The following is a 25,274-nucleotide window of genomic DNA, read 5'->3' as shown; positions in this document are numbered from 1 at the left end:
AGGTGACCTCACCTTAGCTTTCGTCCTTATTCAAAACATCTTCAGAGGCAATTGAATTGCATAGACAGAGAGAGGCTAAAGTACGCAGGGAGACCTTACTAAACATGAGGTCAGGTCATAAACATGACATCCAATAATCCGCACACCAACACCATCGCACACGCAAAGGAGCTTAAGAGAAAGGGTGACGTGACTAGTCAAGTTAAGTCAGGTAAAAAATATGGGACCCACTAATCATCTATCCTTCATCAACCTCTAATGCTTTAAAATTATTTTTAACCTTGGGCCACTGACAAATAAATTTGTGTAACATATTATCAGTTTTGTACTTACCATAACTAAGGTGTATAGAATTCAATTCCCTAATCAAACTAGCTTCAAGCAGAAGTCTTTCTATGACACATGATGATTTGTACACTTCTAAGCTGTTTTCACAATCCATGGGAAGATTGTGGGATGATTATGTTTAAGGTGGGGGATAAAGATAGAAGGCATGCTGTGGCTCAAGGCACAGCCAGACATGAAAGAAAGAGACGTCACGACAGGTAGTCGTGGGGGGAAAGTTTAGGTAATAAGTTTAATGAGTTAAACAGAGGGGGACCACACCCCGTGTTTTATATATTACAGAGTTTGTTGGCTAACTAAGCTAACCTAGAATTTAGGATGAGGTTGCACAATGGTTACTTTGGTTGATAATGGCTAGTTTGATTTTACAATTAAAATTTTATTAAAATATTATTAAATTATTACGTTATGGACTCACTTGATTGTGAGTTGTTAAATGTGATCTTATATTATCTAAGTTTTAATCTCAGGTGGATCGTTGTGGCGGACATAGATGGGTCGCTAGTTGGGTTGTTGTAGTACGGGCAGATTCCGTGGCCACCAAGCGTGGGGTCGCCCTCCGTTGATGTCTTCCCTTCGAAGGTGGTCTGGGCTGTGAGGGTCGTCCAGGAGTTTGTTCCAAACGTTCTTTCTTACACGATGGAACCTGACGTTGAGGGCTACCGTCTTATTTCTCAGGTGGGTGGTTTCCACTGTTTCCTGGTAGGGTGGCGCTTGGCCACTGGCTGACCTCAGGCACTTGTTTTGGAAGCTCTGTAGTTGTTGTCTGGGCTTCCTGGGCGTGACGAGTGGGTCGTGTGGGTACTTCAACACAGGCCTCACCAGCGCCTTGTACAGGTGGACTTGTATCTTCTCAGGCATGAGTTTAAAACGTTTTAATTTGGCTGCGGCGACTTTGGCTTTCTTTAGTCGGTCCACGTGGGAAATGATGTCCTTCCAAGAGATGATGAGGCAGAGCAACCTGCCTATTTGAGAGTACTCAATCCCTTCGTCGTCGATCATCAGTGTCGCCGGCTTGAATTTCCTATCCCCTCATCTCTAATTATATGACGCGCAGTAATAACATTATTATAACAACAACAATAACATCAACTCACTGTGCATGAAATCGTGTCTTTAGCATTTGAGCGACATTGATAAGGTAATGCAACAACAGCAGTTTTCGTAAGAGCATTTTGAAATGTTTGTGGAAGTTGCTCTGCTGCCATAATGAAGGCGAGGTTGAAGTCTCGTGTCTGGGAATAAATTCTTGGACTAATCAGAGAAACATATCTTATCAAGGATAGCAAATACAATACGTTGCTACACCCCAATATCATGTATATTCCATTGCTTATATATCTGTTTTCATACAGGTAAGGAAAAAATTCAAATAATCGTGAATTTAATAGCTTGGGTTGTAGGAATTAAATACACTGTATAAAAAACACTAAATTCAATATGAAATTAAAATCTGGCAACTATTCGCATCACTGTGGAGCAGCCGTGCGTTACGACAGGAGCAGCATTACTTCGTGTCATAACCATCTCCGATTAAGAGTGTTCCAGACCACCAACTGTAAGTAAAGATGTCATGCTCGACAGTTTCGGTTTGTGAATATCCTTCATCATGTTGAGATGTTATATTGTATTATTATATTTGATAATCTTGGGTTACAGTTCCGTAATAACTATTAGATATGGCAAGGTCTCTGTAGCTACGTAGAATACGAAACTTCAGTTCAGCCAATTGTTGACAAAATATTTTTACACCAGCAATTAAGAGAAAAAACCCATAATGGCAGACGAAATATTTGTCTGTCATTGAGGTTTACTTCTCTTACATTGCTCTTCACGTTATGGTGACTCTCCAGTCACCAGTAACTAAAATGAGATTTTGATAAAGATGCATCAATTTTGCGACTCACCTACTTCAGCTTCTTGAAATCTTTTACGAAATACACTTTTCTCAAACGAAAAGCGTAATTTTTGGTCAACTTTTACAGAAACTAAACTAGAAACCTGGTTATTTAAAACCTTTCTTTGTGTGTTAACTGAGCTTAATATTTGTTTTCCTTTTATCTTCCTAATTTCATAAGGTGCAAGTCTTATCAACCTCAGGTTTTGTTCGGAGTTCCTTTTTGCTCATCGTCTCCAGTATTAGTTGCTTCGTCCCCATTATATTTATCACAGGGAGTTATAGTATATTACTAATTTTGTTACACGCTTAAAGATCTCCATTATTGAAGCTTAGTAATAATATTATAACAATGACAACAACAGCAACCATCCCTTACATCTGTGTCATATCCATCATTAGTTAAAGGAAGATACTTTTTCCCTTCACATTCTTATTACTCTCGGTTTGCCTTGTCACATTGTTTATCGAGAACAACGAGAAGACTTTGATTTGCAATAGTTACACGGTGACGACAGGATCAGATGCCGTTTTAACTTCAGCAGTTAGCTGAACATTGTGCTTAGCATAAATCATTGATAAGAGAGTTAAGGGGTCCTTGACTCCCCAGGGTTCAGATAACAATGTCTGAGACAAGTACTCATGATAACTAATATCATGTTGAAGGACACGGGACGAAAGTGTTTGCTCTCAAGGACGTAGGTAAGTACTAGATACAGTACATACCAAAAGTAAATAAAAAATCAGATTGTTATACATTAACAACACCGGTACACAGTGACGATTCATGACTTAGCATTTTCTCTAAATATATATTTATATATATATATATATATATATATATATATATATATATATATATATATATATATATATATATATATATATATATATATATACAAATCACTGTAGGTGCACGTGAATCAGGTATATGCTGATATATATATATATATATATATATATATATATATATATATATATATATATATATATATATATATATAATATACTGTAGGACTAGCTGACTGTCTGATGTCTGTCTGTCTGTCTGTTCTGTGCAGCCGAAAAGGCACAATCGTTTTTCATCAAACTTGGTGGAAAAATCTCAAAAAATTCGTAGGGTGAAACACACCTGGTCCCATGTCGATGGTTTCTTTAGGAAGGCATTAATTAACGATTTTATTTACACTGGCAAAAGATGTTGCTGTACGCTGTCTGCCGGCCGGACGATTGCAGTTATCGTATGGCTCCCTCCTCCTCACCCCACTTTTGCTCCTAGCCTACTTTTTTTTTCAATGTTGTTTGGATTAATAAAGGAAGAAAGGTGAGTAAATAGAAGAAAAAAGAAGGGGGAAACAGAAAATACTTGGAGATAACAGGTGGTGGGGGGAGCTGAGTTTCATTATGCGTCTGGATGCGCAGTTTCAACGTTACCAGAGCATTTTCGGACCTTACGAGGCTACAGTGAATACTTATTTCTGTGGCTGACTGTACATGGAAAAGGAGAAGACATAAAAAGATAATAACAGGAATGCATGGAGAAGATAGAAAGGGAGAAGAGAAGGAGAAGAAACATTATTATCCTTAAGAAGCGAGCAAGGAAAGGAGATGGGAGAGAGGGATAGTGAGAGGTGGAGGTATGAATGGAGGGGTGTGTTTTTAGAAGTGTACAGAATACCATATTAAAATCACCTATTTAATATGGAAGAAAAAGTGCTAAATATGATGAGTAATGTAATGGAGAGAGAGATATATAAATAGAGATAGAGATAGTACGGATAAAATTGGAGAGAGAGAGAGAACCGGACAAACAAAAGACATATTACAGACAGATTCAAGGACACACAGAAAGACAGACAGATAGACAGACTTATGAAAGACAAAGATATCTAACAGACAAATACATACAAACAGACAGACATGACTACACAGGGTGAAACTAGACAGTGAAACAGACAGGAGGTTGACAAAAATAGACAGATTCATACATGCACAAATAGACAATATGGCAACTAACATGACAGAGAGACATACAGACAGCTGACTGACTTGTTCACATTAGACAAACGGGCAGAGACTCGCCAACAACAGATAAGACAGACAGATTTGACGACACAAAGAGTACAGACGGGCTTACATTCAAACACCACGCAGGCAAACAGACAGTTGGTCTACGTTCGTCTAGGATACCTCCAAAATGTTCTACACTACGGAGGGTATACACAAACACTTGTTATCTTAAAAGTAGGTTCTTATTCTCGTACGGGAGATATATACAAAAGGACCAAGAAGCTCGCTTCCGCACTTGAGGGACTGGCTGTCTCCACTCTATGTATTACTGCGCGCTGGCCTGTACAGATGCCAGCATTCACAAGCTGAATACATAAAATGTAAATATGATAATTTATACACATAACATGGTGCACAATAAATGGAAATATTACATAGGATTAATACATGTTCTGTAATACTTTACTATACATAATTAGAGGGGTAATATGAGTATACACAGCTTAAAGTACTACTTTGTGTCCATATCATACACCTCCCTCCCCCCTATACGCTCATAGTTTCATCTTGAGCGGACCTTTTGTTTCTGAGTCGCTCGGACCTGCGGAGTACTGGGGCAGAAACACAAGGTGGGGATGGATTTACTGTACAGACATCAACATTAGGGGACTCAACTGGGGAAGGGTCAACACTAAGCAGCTCCACAGGTCTGAGGAAACGACGGTTCCTCCACCATACTCTACCACTAGGAAGACGCACTTGGTAGCCCCTGGACCGGCCAATACCCATGACAACCCCAACCTTGTCCCAGCGGTGAGATACCGGATCTTGAATCCTGACCTGCTGGCCGATACTCAACCTGGGAAGGGGGCGGGCATGACAGTCGTACCGAGCAGCGACATCTGCGGCTCGTTTTGCTGCACGGCGGTCACATTCCTCAGTCTTGGCCTGCCATTCTTGAGAAAAAGACTTCGGGTGGGCAGGAACACAAGACCTGAGATGATGTCCGTATAGAACCTGGGCTGGGGAGCATCCAGTGAAGTTCGGGGTGTTGCGTAACTCCAACAAACCTCGATCGAGGTCCTCGCAATCGATATTTCTTGAGGGTGACACCTTAAGGATCAGGTGTTTAACAGTCTTGACTGCGGCTTCAGCGTGTCCATTCGCCTGGGGGTAGTGGGGCGAGGTCACGACATGACGGACTCCCCAACGGTCCATGAAGTCCCGGAACTGGTGGCTGGTGAACTGGGGTCCTCCATCAGTCCTGAGGCGGAGGGGAACATCAACTTCTCTGAAGTAATGCCTGCAATTCCGGATGGTAGCAGTAGCCGTTGTATCACTACCACAGGGGACGACAACAGGCCATCCAGAGAGTCGGTCGGCAATGACGAGGAAGGACTTCCCTGCCACTGCAAAGAAATCTGCCGACACAGACTCGAAGGGTCTTGAAGGGTTATCGTCGCACATTAAAGGTTCCTGTTGCTGGCTGGGTTGCAGAATCTGGCACGGCTTACAGGCACGGACGGTACTTGCAATGTCCGCGTCGATTCCGGGCCAAAATACAGTCTGCTTCGCCCGTTGCTTGGTGGCTTCCACTCCTCGATGGCTGTCGTGAAGGCGGGTCAAGGTACGGCGGCGTAGGGCAGCAGGAGTGACTACTCGTGGACCATACAAGACGAGGTCTCCGTCACAATAGAGGTCCTCGCGTATCTTCCAGTACGGGAGTAGCGATTCATGAAGGTCGTATCGGTTAGATGGAAATCCCTGAGACACATAGTCGACGAGCCGGATGTAGGAAGGGTCGGCCCGGGCTGAGGTGCGGAGATCTTCAAGGGTCTTGTCTGCATCCAGTGCTGTAGACTCTTCTGATGTGAAGACGGCCTTCAATGAAACTACTGACTTGAGGGATGCAGCAGCTGTAGAACACAACATCTCGTCCTCTGGGGTGGGGCGACTGACAGGGGCGCGGGACAGGGCATCCGGGATGCACAGCAGCTTACCCGCACGCCACACAGCCGTGAAGAGATAAGGCGAAAGCTTCTCTTTCAAACGTTGAAGGCGAGGATTCTCTACTGCATCCAAAGAGTAGTGATTGATAATAGGTATAAGAGGGCGATGATCCGTGAAGAGGGTGAAGTGCTGAAGTCCTATCAGGTAGAAGCAGCACTTCGCCATCGCCCAGACAACAGCCAACATCTCCAGCTCAATCGTGGCATATCGGGTTTCAGCGTCCGTCAGGAACCGGGATCCACACTGAATTAAGCGGAGTTGTCCACCGCCATGGTCCTGTAGAAGGGCGTAACCAACGCCGTAGAGTCTGGAGGCATCGGTCTGGAGGACGGTGGGTAGGGCTGGGTCGTAACAGGCGAGGACAGGTGGAATTACGAGGGCCTGCTTGACTCGCTGGAAGGCCTCTTGATAATCTGGGGTCCACAGGAATGTCCTCCTGGGGCTCAGCAGGGGGCGTAACGGCTGGGCTGCAGCGGAGATGTCAGGTGTAAATTCAGCCAGTTGACTGACCAGACCCAAAAAAGAATGGAGGTCTGTCAGGTTGGCAGGGGTTGGAAAATCCCTGATTCCACTTAATTTCTCCGGGTCAGCTGCGATACCTGATGCTGAGAGAGTGTACCCACAGAAGTTCACTGATGGTGCGGCGACTACAAACTTGTCAGCGTTGAGGGTAATCCCGTACTTTCGACATCTGGTGAGAACTTCATATATTCGGGAGAGGTGGGCACAGTAGTCTTCGTCATGGAGCAAAATGTCATCAACCACTTCGACACAATTCGTGACTCCTTGAAGGGCCGCGTCACCACGTTGACAGAATGCATCGCCCGTAGCGGCAAATCCCATGGGGCCTCTGCAATACTGATATCTTCCATATGGTGTGATGAATGTAGTCAAATGCTGGTCTTCTTCGGCAAAATCCATCTGCCAATAACCAAATAAGGCGTCCATCGTTGCAAAAAACTTCGCCTTCGGATCCACATTTCGAACAGCTGCGAAGGGTGTGGGTGAAGGGTGGGCTGGACGGGAAACTTGCTGGTTAAGTTTTGATAGACCGGTGGTGATCCGTACTCCACCACGAGGTTTGGCGACGGGGATGAGAGGGTGGCACCAAGGTGAAGTTTCGTCTCCGGCCGGCTTGATGATTCCCTGAGCAACCATGGAGTCAAGTTCTTGTCTAACTAGCTCCTTGTAGGCGTGAGGAATCAAACGAGGGGTGTGGATGGCAAAAGGTGTGGCACCTTCCTTAAGATGAACCTTCATAGGTGGACCCACCATCGGCTTGAGTGGTGTGGATCCCAAAGATTTCTTCGTAACCAACACATCAGCAAACTCCTTGAGAAGGTAAGCTCTTGCATCAGAAGGGGACGTGTTAGGAGAGATAGGGAATTCCTTCAACCTGTTGACATGGGTGATCTTTAAGATAGGTTTGGGGAATTCCTTGGAAATAATGGCCAACTCTTGACAATGGCCATATGATAAAAGCGGAGTCGGGATACCATCATGAACATCAATCCGGGCTGAACAAGACTGCTTACCAAAGGTAAGAGTGGCCCAGAAAGATCCCAAAGCTGGAGCCATCTTGGAACCGTCAGCTGCCAGTTTCGTTGTCTGAGGAGGGGGCTGTAGGTTGCTCCGGGGTATTCCCAACCTTGCTAAGTGTTGTGGACCAATTACTGAGACGTCAGCACCGGTGTCAGGTAACATCTGAAAACTGGATGACAAGTTACCGTAAGAAATGACGACATTAATGTGCTGGGGCGTCGTGTCTGTGGAACAATGTACACGACGGCAGGAACGACTGGACGCAGCGTCTTGATGCTTGCCAGAAGGAGGGGGCGAGCCAGCACTACCTGAGGATGACTTCTTGGATCCTAGGTGGTGTCCTTTCTGTGTCTTCTTACGACAACATTTGTCATAATGGCCCACACGACCACAAAGTCTGCACTGAACTTTGCTAGCAGGGCACTTGACTGTGCAAGCCCAGTGACCCTGGCGGTCGCAACTTCTGCACACGCTTTGAGCAGCTGGGCACTGGGAGGCATCATGCTGTCTCGCACAGCTGTTACACAAAGCTGCTGCTGAAGGTGTAGCTGGAGGGTGAGGGGTGGGGTTACCTTGCTGCTTCTTACCCTTTCTGTAGGAAGACACCGCCCTCACCTGGTCAGGTTGTGAACGTAAAGCTGAAGTCGCACACCTGGCGGCCTCGTACGTTCGACATTTTGTAATTACGTCTTGAAGGGAGGAAGTGGGGTCAAGTGAAATGAGACGCTGAACTAGCTCTTCATCTCGGACACCCGTTAAAATGATTGCCTTGAGTTGTGTCTCTTCACAGACTTGAGAATGTCCAGAACAAACATCAACTTCCTCTGAACATCTCTTGAGCCTTACGAAAAATGCATCAAAAGACTCTCCATCAAGCTGCTTACATTGGAGGAGTTCTCTTCTTCTGAGTGCTTCGTTGCGCTGTCCCTTAACATGTTCCTGTAACTTGTCGAGCACGGCCTCTACCGTCAGAGTTGTCGTAGGAGGCACTTGAAGTGTGTGCTCGAGAGTACGTTGTGTCTCTAAGGACAAGCACATACGAAGCTGTATCATCTGCTTAGGCTGTGGTAAACTTGACAAGTCAACCATTGTTGCATAGTCTTGCCAACGTCGACGCCATTCCCGAAATATCTGATAGGAAGCGTCAGACATCAGAGAGGGAGGCGTTTGTGTTGCAGCCTTTTGAGGGATTGTTGAATCGACTCAGGGAAATGAGGTACCAGTACCTCTAGTCGCATCAACGTTAGTAGTAGCAGACGAATCTTGTACGGTAGATCGTTGTGGGGAGACTAACAGAGAAATCAAGACTTCAAATCTGGCTTGTGTTACGAGTTGGGGATTTAGAATATAGTTAAAAGTCTACCCAGATCCCAACAGGCAACAACAATAAAAAAACAAAGACAATCGGACTATAAAAGGGTAGACAAAGGATGCGAGTTTATGTTGTGTATAATAAAGTACCATAAATTCCAAAACAAAATATTCAGCTTTCTATAATTTACCCTTAACCATACTTAACCAAAACATTAACAGTATATACATATTTATACAACATACAATAATTTGAAGCAAGGTGGAGGTGGGGGAGGCAATACAAGATTACAAATACTTAAGTGCGGAGCTGAGATGGCTGACGAGTAAGGCTGAGTATTGTAGAAGACGGTAGGTAGTCACTGTGCCGTAGGTTTCCAGGATAGGTGATCCTGTGGTCACTTCCCAGAGTGAACTCAACTCTCATCAAACTGGAGCTGATGAAGAAGACTTGTAGGAGGTGACGCAACAACCAGGATATGGAGAAGGGAAACCCCGGAGTGGTAACCAAGACTAGTCATACTCGTGTTTCGTCCCTAGATGGCGTTGCTCGTGGTGTTGGGTAGGTAGATCAGGACAATAGATGGCGTGGTTCGTAGTGCTGGGTAGGTAGATCATGACAATTGGTGGCGTGGTTCGTAACACACCCCCCCTCCAAAGACCTCCATAGCGCGGGTGCGGAGGTGATCACCTAGTGCGTCTGGAGAGTAGCTGCTGCATTTCCACTGGAGCCCGGGATAAGGAGTCCGCAATCAGGTTGTCCACCCCCTTTATGTGCCGGACTTGTAGATTATAGGGCTGGGTGAGGAGAGCCCAGCAGAGGATTCGCTGGTTGGAGGTCTTGTTGGTTTGGATGAACGTGAGTGGGTTATGGTCGGTGAAGACTAGGGTTGTTTGTGGGCAAGACTGGAGGTAACATTCAAACTTCTTTATTGCCAACACCAGAGCCAGGGCCTCCTTCTCTATGGTCGAGTAGTTGGTCTGATGTTTTTTCAACTTGGCGGAGTAGTATGCCACAGGGTGAAGGACATCAGTGGTTGGGTCGGGTTGTAGGAGCACAGCCCCCACTCCGACACCGCTAGCGTCGATTTGCAGATGGAAGGGCAAGGTGTAGTCAGGGGGTGGACTACAGGCTTGGAGGCATGGAAGGCTTTGAGGCGGTGGAAAGAATGGTCGCTCCTCTGGTTCCAGATGTAAGGGACCGCAGAACTGGCAAGGTCTGTGAGGGGTCCGGCCACGCTGGAGAAGTTACTGCAGAACCGACGGTAGTAGCCGCACATCCCCAGGAAGCGCATGAGTTCCTTCCTCGTCCTTGGAGTGGGGAAGGACAAGATGGCTTTAACGTTTGCGTCCTTGGGTCTAACCATACCATGTCCAACGATATGTCCCAGGTAAGTCACTGAGGCCCGGCTAAAAGCAGATTTAGCCAGGTTTATGGTGAATCCAGTCTCTTGCAGTCGTGCAAACATTATCTCCAAACGCACCAGATGTTCGTCCAAGCCATCCGACACCACCACCAGGTCATCCAGGTAGGCGAACGTCCCACCTAGGTCCTGAATTAGGTGATTGAGTTCACTCTGGGAAGTGATCACAGGATCACCTATCCTGGAAACCTACGGCACAGTGACTACCTACCGTCTTCTACAATACTCAGCCTTACTCGTCAGCCATCTCAGCTCCGCACTTAAGTATTTGTAATCTTGTATTGCCTCCCCCACCTCCACCTTGCTTCAAATTATTGTATGTTGTATAAATATGTATATACTGTTAATGTTTAGGTTAAGTATGGTTAAGGGTAAATTATAGAAAGCTGAATATTTTGTTAAGGAATTTATGGCACTTTATTATACACAACAAAAACTCGCATCCTTTGTCTACCCTTTTATAGTCCGATTGTCTTTGTTTTTTGTTGTTGTTGCCTGTTGGGATCTGGGTAGACTTTTAACTATATTCTAAATCCCCAACTCGTAACCGACACCACCACCAGGTCATCCAGGTAGGCGAACGTCCCACCTAGGTCCTGAATTAGGTGATTCATTGCCCTCTGGAATGTGGCCGGAGCATTAGAAAAGCCAAACTCCATAACCAAATATTGAAAACGACCAAATGGAGTTATAAATGCTGAGATTATTTTTGCCCTATCCGTGAGTCCCACTTGATAATATCCTTTCAACATGTCCACCGTACTGATAAATTTGGCACAGCCTATGCGGTCTATTATATCTTCAATCAAAGGTAAAGGGTAGGAGTCTGAGACAGTGACCTGGTTCACTTTACGATAATCGGTACAGAAACGAAAAGTGCTATCGGGTTTTGGAATGAGAAGGCAAGGTGAAGCCCAGGGGGGGGTACTAGGCTCAGCTAAGTTATGTTTTAACAAAAAATCTACCTCCTTTTTCATAATCTCTCTTTTGTGGATTTAGTCGATAGGCTGATTGCCAAATTGGTTGTACGTCATCTGAGATTAGCTTAATATCATGTTTAAGTATATTGCAAAACCCTGGGAGGTCTAACGTGACTTTAGGAAATGTTGATAATAACTTAGTGAGATCTTTTGCTTGAGATGGATTCAGAACAGAAAAATACTCATCCAAGTTGTTGAGTATGTGACTGTTAGCAGGGTTTTCTTTAGGTAGAGGGAAGTCTAAATTCTCCAATAGGTCCATGTCATCTGTCTCCGGCTCCGGCCCTGACAAAACCGTATGTAATACAGGTAGGCTTATAGCCTCTGGGATGTCTTTCTCTGACTGCCTGGAATGGTAAAGTTTCATGAGATTAATGTGAACAAGTTGTGAATCTTTTCTGCGATCAGGAGTATGGACTATATAGTTGAGGGGAGATAGTTTATTAGCATTGATTTGAAAGTTTTGATGGAACCGTTCCAAGCAACCTTGGGACGGTGGGTGTTAAGCCGAAGATGTACAATGGTCCACACTGAGGTCTTTCATCACCTGTTTGAACACAGATGGATCAGATTGTTGGGCTTTAATGAGCTCATCCTTACTAATGGTCTTATTGTACAGATCTTCTGTGGGTAGGAAGATATTGGAGGTGGTTTTAAATGAAGAGGGCCCATTTCGCACACTCTGTGACCGGGTGCCAGCACAAGATGGGAAAAGGTGAGGAATAGTTTCTTCAAGGTCAGTGGTGGAGTTGACAGGTAAGGGAGAGTCGACTGTCTTTATGTTGGGAACCACTAGATCTCCTACCAAGTCATTACCCAATAATAAATGAATGCCGCTCACAGGCATTGGATCTTTCCTAATGGCTACTTGCACTTCCCCAGTAATCAAGGGACATTGGAGGTGCACTTTAGCTAAGGGATAGGAAGAATGGGATGAGAGATCTGAAATTAGAACACTTATTAGTAAATGCGGTAGATATATCAGGAATGACGTTAAACAGGAGGATAGATTGTGCTGCGCCCGTATCACGTAGTATACGAATAGGGAAAGAACGAGACCCCTCTATGATTGAAATTTTTCCCTCATGGGTGAATGAAGAGAAGAGATCCTAATGGGGCCTTTCCACATTGGTGGTTGCTATTGGTTTGGATTTGGGATCCAGGGAACTACCTTTAGCAGTTCGACACTTTGGGTGTTCACAAGACTGGATCGTATGGCCTGGTTTTTTACAGTAAGAACAATAAAACTTGGTTGCATCAGGGTAGGTAGGTGTGGGACCTTTCGACCTACCACTCACGTCCCCAAGGCTATCATCAGAGGAGGACCTAACATGCCTGAAAGTACCACGTTCCCTACGGCACAGTGACTCCACCAGCAAGGCGTACGCATCAGCCAGCTCAGCCGCACGTCCTAAATTAACCTCTCCACGCTCCTCCACATGCTTCAAGATGTGAAATGGTATCTTGCTCTTCCACTCCTCCAGGACTACCAAGTTTAACAAATCCTGAGGTGGCCATTAAGAAAACCTAGATAAATTAATTAATGGTCAAAAAGATATGATAAGTGGATTACCCTAGAAAATATCACCGCAGTGGATAACCAGAAAGTCGCGGAAACTACCCAAGCTATACCTAGGGAATTTACACTTATGAATATTGCTCTTCGGATAAGATCCTTAAATGAGGATAAGAGACTTCAAAGAGGAAGGGCATATTACGGCATTTATATAAAGATCCGGATTAACAACCCTTGAATAAACAGGAAGGGCGTATTACGCATTAATATAAAGATCCGGATTAACAACCCTGAGTAAACAGGAAGGGCGTATTACGGCATTAACATTAAGATCCGGATTAACAACCCTTAGATACTTGAAAACAGGAAGGGCGTATTACGGCATTAACATTAAGATCCGGATTAACAACCCTTAGATACTTGAAAACAGGAAGGGCGTATTACGGCATTAATATAAAGATCCGGATTAACATCCCTGAGTAAAAAGGAAGGGCGTATTACGGCGTTTATATAAGGATCCGGATTAACAACCCTTGAGTTACTTGATTATTGACCCCAAATGAGATAATGAGAAGAACAATAATTGAGGCTTTATAATTATGGGGTCCTGGTAGAGTGGGGCGTCCCAAGATATCACTTCACCCTAAACTAGTGACTATGGAACAGCCTACTCTGGAGCGAGGGTGCGGCATTAAACAGATCCGGATTCTTCCCTACACTCGATAAGACTTACTACACGACTGCCACGTGTAATAACAGGTAAGCCTTGACACTTGGAACCTAATATCCTATGTCTGTCACTCTTACTGCACGATAATACCAATATATGCATACACATATGAAGGAAACTTTAAACCACCGTAAAGCAATTGTGAACAGAAGTGACTGGGAGGAATAATTAACACTGAGTAACAAGGGGGGAAGGAATATGGTACTTAATGTTGAGTCCTGTCACGGTCTTCGAGTTCTCTGCGTGTTTGTTCCTCTTTGTGGCGCCGTCTTTCAGACTCTTTGTACCGAATTTCTTCCTCTTCTCTCCTTGCAATATCGTCCTGGCGTCGAGAAGTTCCATCCACTTTATCAGTTGAAGGAGATCTGTGGACGCATGCATCGCAGGAGAGCTTGCTCGCGACGAACGAGGAGATTCTGTGGGTGACTGGGCATTGTCAGTGTGGGGAGCGTGGGGCCTGAGTGTGGGTGGAGAAGGTCTCCCACACTAAAACTCATAATCCCATCGGCCAAGGTATCATTTTGATCCCTGTGAGACATGCCGACAGCTTCTGTACTCTATCTGTGCAAAAGACCGGGTCAGCCCCTCGTAATCTATGCACAGAATTACAGAAGTCTGAAGTAACTCACAAGAATTTAATATAAGGTGGGTCTGTGAATGCGTGTGTGTGTGTGTGTGTGTCTGACGGGAGAGGCTTGGCGCGCTGCTAGAGGTAGGAGCAACTGGGCAGCATCGAGCGTCGAGCGGTCAGTTCCTCAGTTACCCTCAGACCAGAGGCGGGGGCGCACGTACTGTCGGGCCGCTCCCTTAGTCATCTGACTGCACTTTGCACAGACAATTATGATTAAAATACACAACACAGCACTTCACAAAACACTTCACTTCACAGCACAGCACTGTACACAGCATAGCACTTCACAACACTGTAAGGCTAGAGGCTTGTAGTAGTCTTGCTGTAAATCCGTGAAGTTGAAGACGAGACGCCATTAACACAGTCCGGGTTGGAAGGCTTGTCCAATGTATCTCACTGAGAAATATCACTGCGCCATCTACGTTCGTCTAGGATACCTCCAAAATGTTCTACACTTCGGAGGGTATACACAAACACTTGTTATCTTAAAAGTAGGCTCTTATTCTCATACGGGAGATATATGCAAAGGGACCAAGAAGCTCTCTTCCGCACTTGAGGGACTGGCTGTCTCCACTCTATGCATTACTGCACGCTGGCCTGTACAGATGCCAACATTCACAAGCTGAATACATAAAATGTAAATATGATAATTTATACACATAACATGGTGCGCAATAAATGGAAATATTACATAGGATTAATACATGTTCTGTAATACTTTACTATACATAATTAATGGGGTAATATGAGTATACACAGCTTAAGGTACTACAGTAAAAGTCCAAAAATCCGGACTGCTTGGGGATTGGGTCGGTCCGGATTTTCGGATTTTCCGGATTCTCAGGCAGTACATTTAAAATTCAAATTTAAGGAGTAAAGAAGAGATGAACTGGTACATTTTGATAGTTTATTCATAAGCAAGTAAAGCATGCTTCAATTATCAAAACGAGCCGTTTTAAAGAAAAATAAAGTCAACACTTGACAAAAATGTAAACAAACATTTTTCACTATGAAAAAAGGGGCGTGTAATCTTTGAAATCATGTTTAAAAATGAACATTGTAAAAGAAAAATACAGTAAACAAATGAAAGCAGAATTTATTTTATACAAATTGCTTATTTATTTGTAGTTTATTAACGAAACATTTTCCTATAAATACAAAGTACAAAACAACAAATAAATTTTTATTCGTTGATTTCCACGACTTCTATATCGTCTGCTGCACTGCTTGTGGATGGAACACTTGCAGCTTCTACTGCACTGCTTGACACTGCTTTCTTTAAATACTTTCGTATATCACCTTGTTTACGACTTTGTAATTTCTTTGTGATAAGATTATTCTGCACCATGTGTGCCTGCATGACGTCTTGAAGACTGAAGCTATGGTTCTGTTCCACAAATTTAATAACTGTTTCAATGCCCTTTTCTGCAGCAGCCCAAGATATCTTTTCTTCAACTTTGTCGTCGTCTTCACCAGATTCTTCTGAACAATTTTCTTCTATCTTATCAGGAGTTGTAATGCTTTGAATGATTTCTTGATCAGTGAAAGTGGCAGCAACTTCAATATCATCGTCAATGTGTATCCACTCTTCTATGTCAGCAGCATTAAGCTTGCGTAGAGGGTTGTCTTCCAGAGATAATTTAACAGTCTCCATCAGTTCTTGCACTTCAGATGCCCTCTGCTTTATGTGGAATCCTTCAAAATCTTTGTCTTGATCACACACTAGATCTGCAAACATCACTTTCGGCCACAACTTTCGCCACGCTCTTAAAAGTGTTTCACTCGTGACTGCATTCCAGGCAGTCGCGAGTGAAAATATTGCCTCCTTGATCGTAAAACTGCGTTGAAATTCTGTAGGGTTGACATTCTCATTCATCATTTTCGTCATAAAATCATTTTTATAGTGACATTTAAAGTTCCTAATGACTCCTTGATCCATGGGTTGAATCAATGATGTTACGTTTGGTGGCAAGTAACATGCATAAATATTCCCGCAATCAGAGACTAATTTTGATTCATGCGGGTGGGCCCTACAGTTGTCGAGAAGTAGCAGGCACTTTGTATTTGCAGGCTTCCCCAATTTCCTTAAGTTCTGACGAACTGATGGAACAAAATCATGAACAAACCAATCGTGAAATATGTCTTTGTCCATCCAAGCACTCTTTTGGGCTTTATAGGTCACAGGCAAGTGCACAATTCCTTTAAAGGCCCGTGGGCGCTTAAATTTGCCAATCGCCAAAAGCTTAATTTTATGCTGACCTGAAGCATTAGCACATAGAAGAACGGTTAATCTTTCCTTATTAAGCTTAAAACCTGTTGCATTTCGTTCTTGGTTTCCAGCCAAAGTTTTTGTGGGCAAACACTTCCAGTAAACCCCTGTTTCATCAGCATTACAAATTTGATCGGCTGTGAGATCATAGTCATTTACAATTTTTTTCAAATGTTGCACTATATTTTGTTGGTGCTTGTGTATCAGCCGACTGTCTTTCTCCAGCAATATCTAACTGTCTAATACCATGACGAGTCTTGAAATTCCTAAGCCATCCATCACTAAATGCGCACTCTGATTCAATGTTCATTTGCTCCTTAAAAGACTTTGCTTTGGCAATAAGCATCGGCCCAGAAATTGCTATACCTTCTGATCGTTTTAACAAAAACCATTCGTGCAACACTTTATCAAGATTTTCTAATTTGGGCCGATGTAAACTTTTTCTTTCAGCAATTTTATTGTAAGGCTCAGAAGAAGTTGTGAATTCTAGAATTTTATTCTTTGCCTTTTTTATATCATAAATTGTTGACTTTCCAATGTCGTATGTTTCCATGAGAACAGCATTGCTCACACCACGTTCTAGTTTCTTAAGTATTTCAAGTTTGTACTCAATTTCAATGTGTTCTTCTTTCTCTTCACACAACGAAGCTTATCTACTTTAGGAGCCATTATTATGGGCTTGTAAATGGAAAGAGTAGGACTCAAAATTACATACCGTGTTACAGTTTGATTGCTTGTTCTAAAGTAGCGATCGAGTGGTCGCTTGTTGTCGCTGTGTAGCTGTGGCGTTCACGCATGCACACATACACACAAAAGATTTATAGTGCCTCAAATTTTACATTTCAGGACAAGCTAATTACAAAACTAGCAAAATTAGCTACTTATAATTTACAATTACTTTTATTATTAGAATTATGTAAATTAATTTTTTTTAAAACAACTCCATTCATTCACGTAACCCACAAAAGCCCGCTAAATTTAAAAAGTTTGAAAGTTTTCGAAAAGTCCGGATTCTCGGGTGGTCCGGATTTTTGGCATCCGGATTTTTGGACTTTTACTGTACTTTGTGTCCATATCATACAGTTGGGATGGCAATAGACAGGACGGACACACTTGAGACAGATTAGAAGTCATTTATAAACAAGAATAACACCAAATTGACCATAGCTGCGTCAGTGAGGGTAGCTGGTTTTACATCCACCCGCGTAAATTGAAAACTAACACCCTCGCGTGGAAAGAGCATCGATGGTCGGTCAGTCATGTGAGATGGGCCTAAAACTGACTAACATAGATGATGACTATGATGACATAACACAGGTGATGACTTAAGCAGATGGTGACGAATCTAACCAGAATCAAGATCACCTCTCTTCATAATATAATTTAACCTTCTCCTTATGGCGAATATAACTTTAACTAATTATTGTAACCTTTATTCTATTCCTTCCTATAGTATACTAGATACTTACAGTATCAGTAAGACATAAGCTATTGGAAATGCGATTAAATGTTTTGTTATTTTATAAAGTGTGAAATGTATCGGTATTGGTGGCACAATCCTAATGGTCTCTAATCCTGTTGATTTGGCGAGGTTAATCTGGGTTTATTGAGATTAAAGATTAGGTGTGGGGTTTATTCTACCTGTGTTAGTCTCAGGTACGACTCTTATTGTAACAATCACAACCATGATTATAACAACCAGGACCATGATTATAACAACCACGACCATGATTATAACAACCACGACCATGATTATAACAACCAAGACCATGATTATAACAACCACGACAATGATTGTAACAACCAAGACCATGATTATAACAACCACGACTATGATTATAACAACCACAAACATGATTATAACAAACACGACCATGATTATAACAACCACGACAATGATTATAACAACCAAGACCATGATTATAACAACCAAGACCATGATTATAACAACCACGACTATGATTATATCACCCACGACTATGATTATAACAAACACGACCATGATTATAACAACCACAACCATGATTATAACAACCAGGAACATGATTATAACAATCACAACCATGATTAAAACAAGCACAACCATGATTATAACAACCACGACTATGATTATATCACCCAGGACCATGATTATAACAACTACGACTATGATTATAACATCCACGAAACCATGATTATAACAACCACGACCATGATTATTACAACCACGATCATGATTATAACAACCACGACTGCGATTATAACAACCACGAACATGACTATAACAACCACGGCCATGATTATAACAACCGCGATCATGATTATAACAACCACGACCATGATTATAACAACCACGACCATGATTATAACAACCACGACCATGATTATAACAACCACGACCATGATTATAACAACCACGACAATGATTATAACAACCACGACAATGATAACAAACCACGACCATGATTAAAACAACCACGACCATGATTATAATAACCACGACCATGATTATAACAACCACGACCATGATTATAGTAACCACGACCATGATTATAACAACCACGACCATGATTATAACACCCACAGCCATGATTATAAGAACCACGACAATGATTATAACACCCACGACTATGATTATAACAAGCACGACTATGATTGTAACAACCACGATCATGATATAACAACCACGATAATGATTATAACAACCATGACCATGATTATAACACCTACGACCATGATGATAACACCTACGACCATGATGATAACACCTACGACCATGATTATCAGAACCACGACAATGATTATAACACCCACGACCATGATTATAATAACCACGACTATGATTATAACAACCACAACCATGATTATAACAACCACGACTATGATACTAACAACCACGCCCATGATTATAACACCTACGACCATGATGATAACACCTACGACCATGATTATAACAACCACGACTATGATTATAACAACCACGACTATGATTATAATACCCACGACCATGATTATAACAACTACGACAATGATCATAACCACGACCATAATTATAACAACCACGACTATGATTATAACAACCACGACCATGATTAAAACAACCACGACCATGATTATAATAACCACGACCATGATTATAACAACCACGACCATGATTATAGCAACCACGACCATGATTATAACAACCACGACCATGATTATAACACCCACAACCATGACTATAAGAACCACGACAATGATTATAACACCCACGACCATGATTATAACAAGCACGACTATGATTATAACAACCACGATCATGATATAACAACCACGATAATGATTATAACAACCACGACTATGATTATAACAGCCACAACCATGATTATAACAACCACGACTATGATTATAATAACCAGGACAATGATTATAATACCCATGACCATGATTATAACAACCACGATCATGATTATAACAACCTCGACCATGATTATAACGACCACGACCATGATTATAACAACCACGTCCATGATTATCACATATACTATAGGAATAGCCGTGTGTCTGTGTGTGTGTGTTTGTTCTGATCAGCCGAAACGGCATTATCGTTTTTCTTCAAACTTGGTGGAAAAATCGCAAAAAATTTGTAGAGTGGAACAAACCTGGTCCCATGTCGAAGGTTTCTTTAGGAAGGCATTAATTAACCATTTTATTTACGCTGGAAAACGATGTCGCTGTACGCTACCAGTCTTCCGGCGGTTGCACGCTAGCCAAGCACGAGCGTTCGAACTTTCACGCTTTGGTAAACTGTACCACCGGACTCGCAACCGGGCACGAAGTGCCAACGATCACTTGTATTAATCTAATTAAACCGTACCTTGATAGAGCTCAGCATAATGTTACTTTGAATGTGAATGTTATTGATAGTGCTAATGAATTCCAAGAGCTTGAAATTATAAAAACAAAATTGTTTAATAGATGTATCCTGAATGATCCCCTAACGAAGTTCTCCCACTTTTCCCAGTCAGAAAGGGATGACTTGTGCAATCTACTTAAAGAATTTCCTTTAGATATTTGGAGACGTGCCGAAGCAGTGCAAAGGAGTGGTGCATGATATTGAACTGGTGGATGGTGCTCGTCCGATAAAGCAGTCTGCTTATAGAATGAGTCCTCATCAGAAGGAGCTCATAAGGAATGAGGTAGACTACTTACTACAGCATGGACTGGTGGAGCCAAGCGACAGTGAGTTTTCGTCCCCTATTTTGTTGGTGTCCAAGCCTGATTCCAGCAAAAGGTTGTGCTTTGATTATCGCAAAGTCAATGCAATCACACGGACAGACTCGTTTCCTCTACCCAGGATTGATGACATCATCGATAACATTGGAAACGCCAAGTACATCACCACCCTTGACTTGCTGAAGGGGTATTACCAAGTGCCACTGATTTGCAAGGCTAAGAAAATATCTGCCTTTGTGACACCAGATGATCTATATCAATATCGTGTGATGTCGTTTGGCCTCAAAAATGCACCTGCTACATTCCAGTGATTAATGAACACAGTGGTAGCAGGGCTTCACAATGTGCGAGTCTACATCTTTGATCTTGTCCTATCTTCAAACACTTGGGAGGAACATATGAAGAACCCGAGAGGGCTATTCCAGCGTCTGCCATACTACCACCTAACTGTAAATTTAGCCTCAAGTGAATTTGGTCATGCTCAGGTCACATATTTAGGGCTTGTGGTTGGTTTTGGAAGAGTGTCGCATGTAGCAGCCAAGGTGGAAGCTATAAAGGAGTTTCCTATCCCTACTGTTACGCCGTCCCTTAATTTACTTTAATATCCAGGTTCTAGGCGTAACCAAACAAAAAAAAGTGAAGTAAATCAAAAGGGAATAAAAATAAATAAAGTAATCCTTTAAGAATTTAATTAAATTAAATACTAACACAATAAAAAGCCTCGTAGGCTGTCACAACAAACTGATTCGCTATCGAAACTTTTAAGACACAAATGATACTAAAACATCGAAACATGAAAAGAACTGCTTAAATATATAGAATAAAAATAAATCACTGGATTACGTTAACACTGCATAAACATATGAAATAACTAACACTGAAATTAACAATCGTGACCATTGAAAAGGAAGCTTTGGCTTGAAAAATTTTAAGTGTATGTTTATTTTCCTTCATTTCAATTAGTGATATATATAGTGATCATAATCCATAACAGTTTCTCAATAAAATGAAGGGGAAGAACAATAGCTTACTGAGATGGTCTCAAGAGTTGCAGCCTCTTAATTTGGAAATAAGGCATATAAAGGGGAAGGATAATATCATAACTGATGCTTTTTCAAGAATTGGGTGATCGGTAATATTTGATTTTATTAAATAACCTTTTAAAGCATGGTGGCTTTCTTTTTGGAGGGAGGAGTTATGATGAACTACTTCTCATTTTGTACAGGGAAGACAATGGTCACAATATGGCGCTGGCTATCAGTCAATCTGGGGTATAACTCGCCGGTCTTGGGGCCAATTGCAAGATCAGCCGTGGTATCCCAGCGGACGTAATACAATGGAGTAAAAATTGTGTGATTTTTCAAGATGGGCCATGGTGGTACCCGACCGTCGTTTGTTGTTACTAGTCATCGTAGTGTAGTCAAGTGTACCAACTGGCGGAACACTTGGGGGTTGGTATGCTTGCACCCTCAAAACGTTGTCAGTGGCACGAAACGTTTACTCTTGCTACGCGATTTACGAGCATGAAAAACTTGAATTCCAAGCTAAGGTGCACCTCATTTTCCTACTTTCTTTGATTATAAGCCAATTCTAGGAATGAAACACGATCATTTACAGTGAATATAGGTAAATAAAGCCTGTGACAACCATAAACACGTAGGAATAGAGTGTAATATATGTTCCTTTCTTCTTTTTCCTTATTAAATCGAACCATAAAGTAATAAGTTTCTCTCGAACTTGGGGTTGGGTGAGTGTAAATAAAGAGAACTATGGCCTGTTCTATGGATGAAGTCTGTAGAATATAACAAAGTACAATATTTGGTATTATAATTTTGCTCTGACAGTGATGAACTCAGTGTACAGATGAATTGGGATAAAATCTTGAAAAATTATCACCATAACTGTTAGTTTTCTATCAACAGGAAATTATCTCTGTACCAAATTTTTTTACTTTCATATTATACAAGTATAAAGGCCAGTTATCTACAAGATATGAAAACTTGAGATAATTTTTTCGACTTGTCTCCACCTGATTATAGTAATGCAATAAATACCCTTTGAAAGAAAGCAAGACATGAACACTTTCCCAATGAAAGTTGTAAAAATGTATATAGTATGTTAATGACATGAACTAAACCATCAGTTGGAGAAAAGTATCTGCTGTTTAAATGGTCTTTTATTTGGAACAAAATATTCAATGTAAATACTGGATATGGATCCTCACCAGAGAGTCTTCATATAGTTGGTATGCAGACATTTGTTTACAAGGCATATACTGTACTCAACTGTAATGGAAAGGAAGACATGTTAGGTTAGATTAGGTTCATCTTGTGAGCAAATATCATGAGAGGCATGTACAGTAGGTATATTCATGAAATTCTACCAACTAATCAGAAACTAATAATGTTAAACTTCGAACAAGATGATAATTAAATGGTTTAATAATATCCTCAATGCAGTCTGCAATGTTAATTGCAAATTATTCCTGCATTTTTTAATGCTTAATATAAACTGTAATAATAATAAGGATAAGAATACAATGATAATGCTTATGTCAAAATATAGCCTTTATTAAAAGCAGGATATGTTATAATAAATGGATGATCAAGAGTAAAGTATTTTAAAAGAAAAACCATTCACAAATTTCAAAAAATATATTAGTAAGTAATATCCATGTATGTATGCAGAGTGTAAAAAAAAATAAAAAAAATTAATTAAGGGGATTTTAAGGAGAGTCTCCAATTTTTTCTGTTCCAAGTCTGGGAACCAATTCCGAGGTTAGGCTAGGTAGCAAATTCCAAAATCTTCCCAGTAACTGGAAAAAATCCCCATCAATCAAGATACCAAGATTTATTTCTTCAGTATTGGTGAAAGGTGAACAGTCAGCTTTATCTCCACCTGTAAGTGAAAATAAAGTAATTAATATTGTGTTAGTTAAATTTGCGAATTCTGAAACATCTTTATTTATGAAGGTTAATATTTAAAAGTTAACCAACACCTACATATTGTGGATAATTTTTTCTGTTAAAAAAAAAAATTCCAATGGAAACTCAGATTTGTTTGGTTTGATATACAACACACTAAAACAATTGATCCTTTGTTTTAGAAAAATTCATAGAAGAAAATTATAAGCCCTTTAAAATATTAATGTTCTACATCAAAATGTTAACCTAACCTACCTAACTTAACCTAACTGGAAAACATTGGTCAACTTAAATTCCTAAAATTCCTTGGGTGACCGAAAAGATAATATTACCTTTAATTTCATTTAATTTGGAAGATATAATTTTTCATTTTTTTTTAATCATGGACATACAAAGCCAATACATCTGCACTTCATTCTACCACTGTCAATGGCAAAGTGAATTGTTACCACCACTACAAATGTTGCACAAAAAGTGGTAAGGTAGTTCTTTCTTGCTATACATTGAGTCACTAAGGGAATTAAAAAAAAAAGAATATGAATTTATGTCACTGAATTTATCTTATTAGTAACAAATTGTGGTTAAACTGATACACAAATGAAACATGCCTGGGGACTACCTGGCACTGGTTACATGGTATATTTGGACTTATTAAAATATGAAGTTTAGGCTGCTAAGTATTTATACTATTGAAATAATTATTTTGGTGGTGCTGGACGGTTATTAATTGTGCTCATTACGAAAATTGGATCGATATTATTTTTGATACACGATTGTGCCGTTTCGGCTGCCCAGAGCAGACACACACACACACACACACACACACCCACACACACACGCCTAGTCCTATAGTATATTAGACAAGTGATCGTGGGCACTTCGAGCCTGGTGGCGAGTCCGGTGGTACAGTTTACCTAGGCGTGAAAGCTCGAAATCTCATGCTAGGCTAGTGCGCAACCGCCGTCCGGCTGACAGCGTACAGCGACGTCACTTGCCAGATGGTCGTGGTTGTTATAATCATGGTCGTGGTTGTTATAATCATGGTCGTGGTGGTTATAATCATGGTCGTGGGTGATATAATTATTGTCGTGGTTGTTATAATCATGGTCTTGGTCGTTATAATCATGGTCGTGGTTGTTGCAATCATGGTCGTGGGTGTTATAATCATGGTCGCGGTAGTTGTAATCATAGTCGACGTTGTCATAATCATAGTCGTGGTAGTTACAATCATGGTCGTGATTGTCATATTCATGGTAGACGTTGTCATTATCACAGTCGTGGTTGTTATAATCATGGTCGTGATTGTTATATTCACGGTCATGGGTGTTATAATCATGGTCGTAGTTGTTTTAATCATAGTCGACGTTATCATAATCATAGTCGTGGTTGTTATAATCATAGTCGTGATTGTTATATTCATGGTCGACATTGTCATTATCATAGTCGTGGTTGTTATAATCATTGTCGTGGTTGTTATAATCATAGTCGTGT

At 41.5% G+C, this 25,274-nt stretch overlaps 2 protein-coding genes across 2 annotated transcripts in view; one reads left to right on the top strand and one right to left on the bottom strand.

Annotated features, from left to right (window-relative positions):
* Nucleotides 1–1,829: 1,829 nt before the first annotated feature.
* LOC121862418 overlaps nt 1,830–25,274 on the top strand; it is a 62,648-nt gene continuing 39,203 nt past the window's right edge. The window contains exon 1 of the mRNA XM_042360691.1: nt 1,830–1,903. The gene's annotated coding sequence lies outside the window, so the exon portion shown is untranslated. The remainder of the gene's footprint in view (nt 1,904–25,274) is intronic.
* LOC121862419 lies at nt 15,405–16,135 on the bottom strand (the record flags this gene model as incomplete). The annotated part of the gene is given in 1 exon segment (XM_042360693.1): nt 15,405–16,135. A coding segment is annotated over 1 exon segment (555 nt). The 3' UTR covers nt 15,405–15,579.

Source organism: Homarus americanus, unplaced genomic scaffold (assembly GCF_018991925.1).
Source record: "Homarus americanus isolate GMGI-L3 unplaced genomic scaffold, GMGI_Hamer_2.0 scaffold31037, whole genome shotgun sequence".
NCBI lineage: Eukaryota > Metazoa > Arthropoda > Malacostraca > Decapoda > Nephropidae > Homarus > Homarus americanus.
Note: the sequence above shows the minus strand (reverse complement) of the source record. Positions and strands in the feature narration are given on the sequence as shown.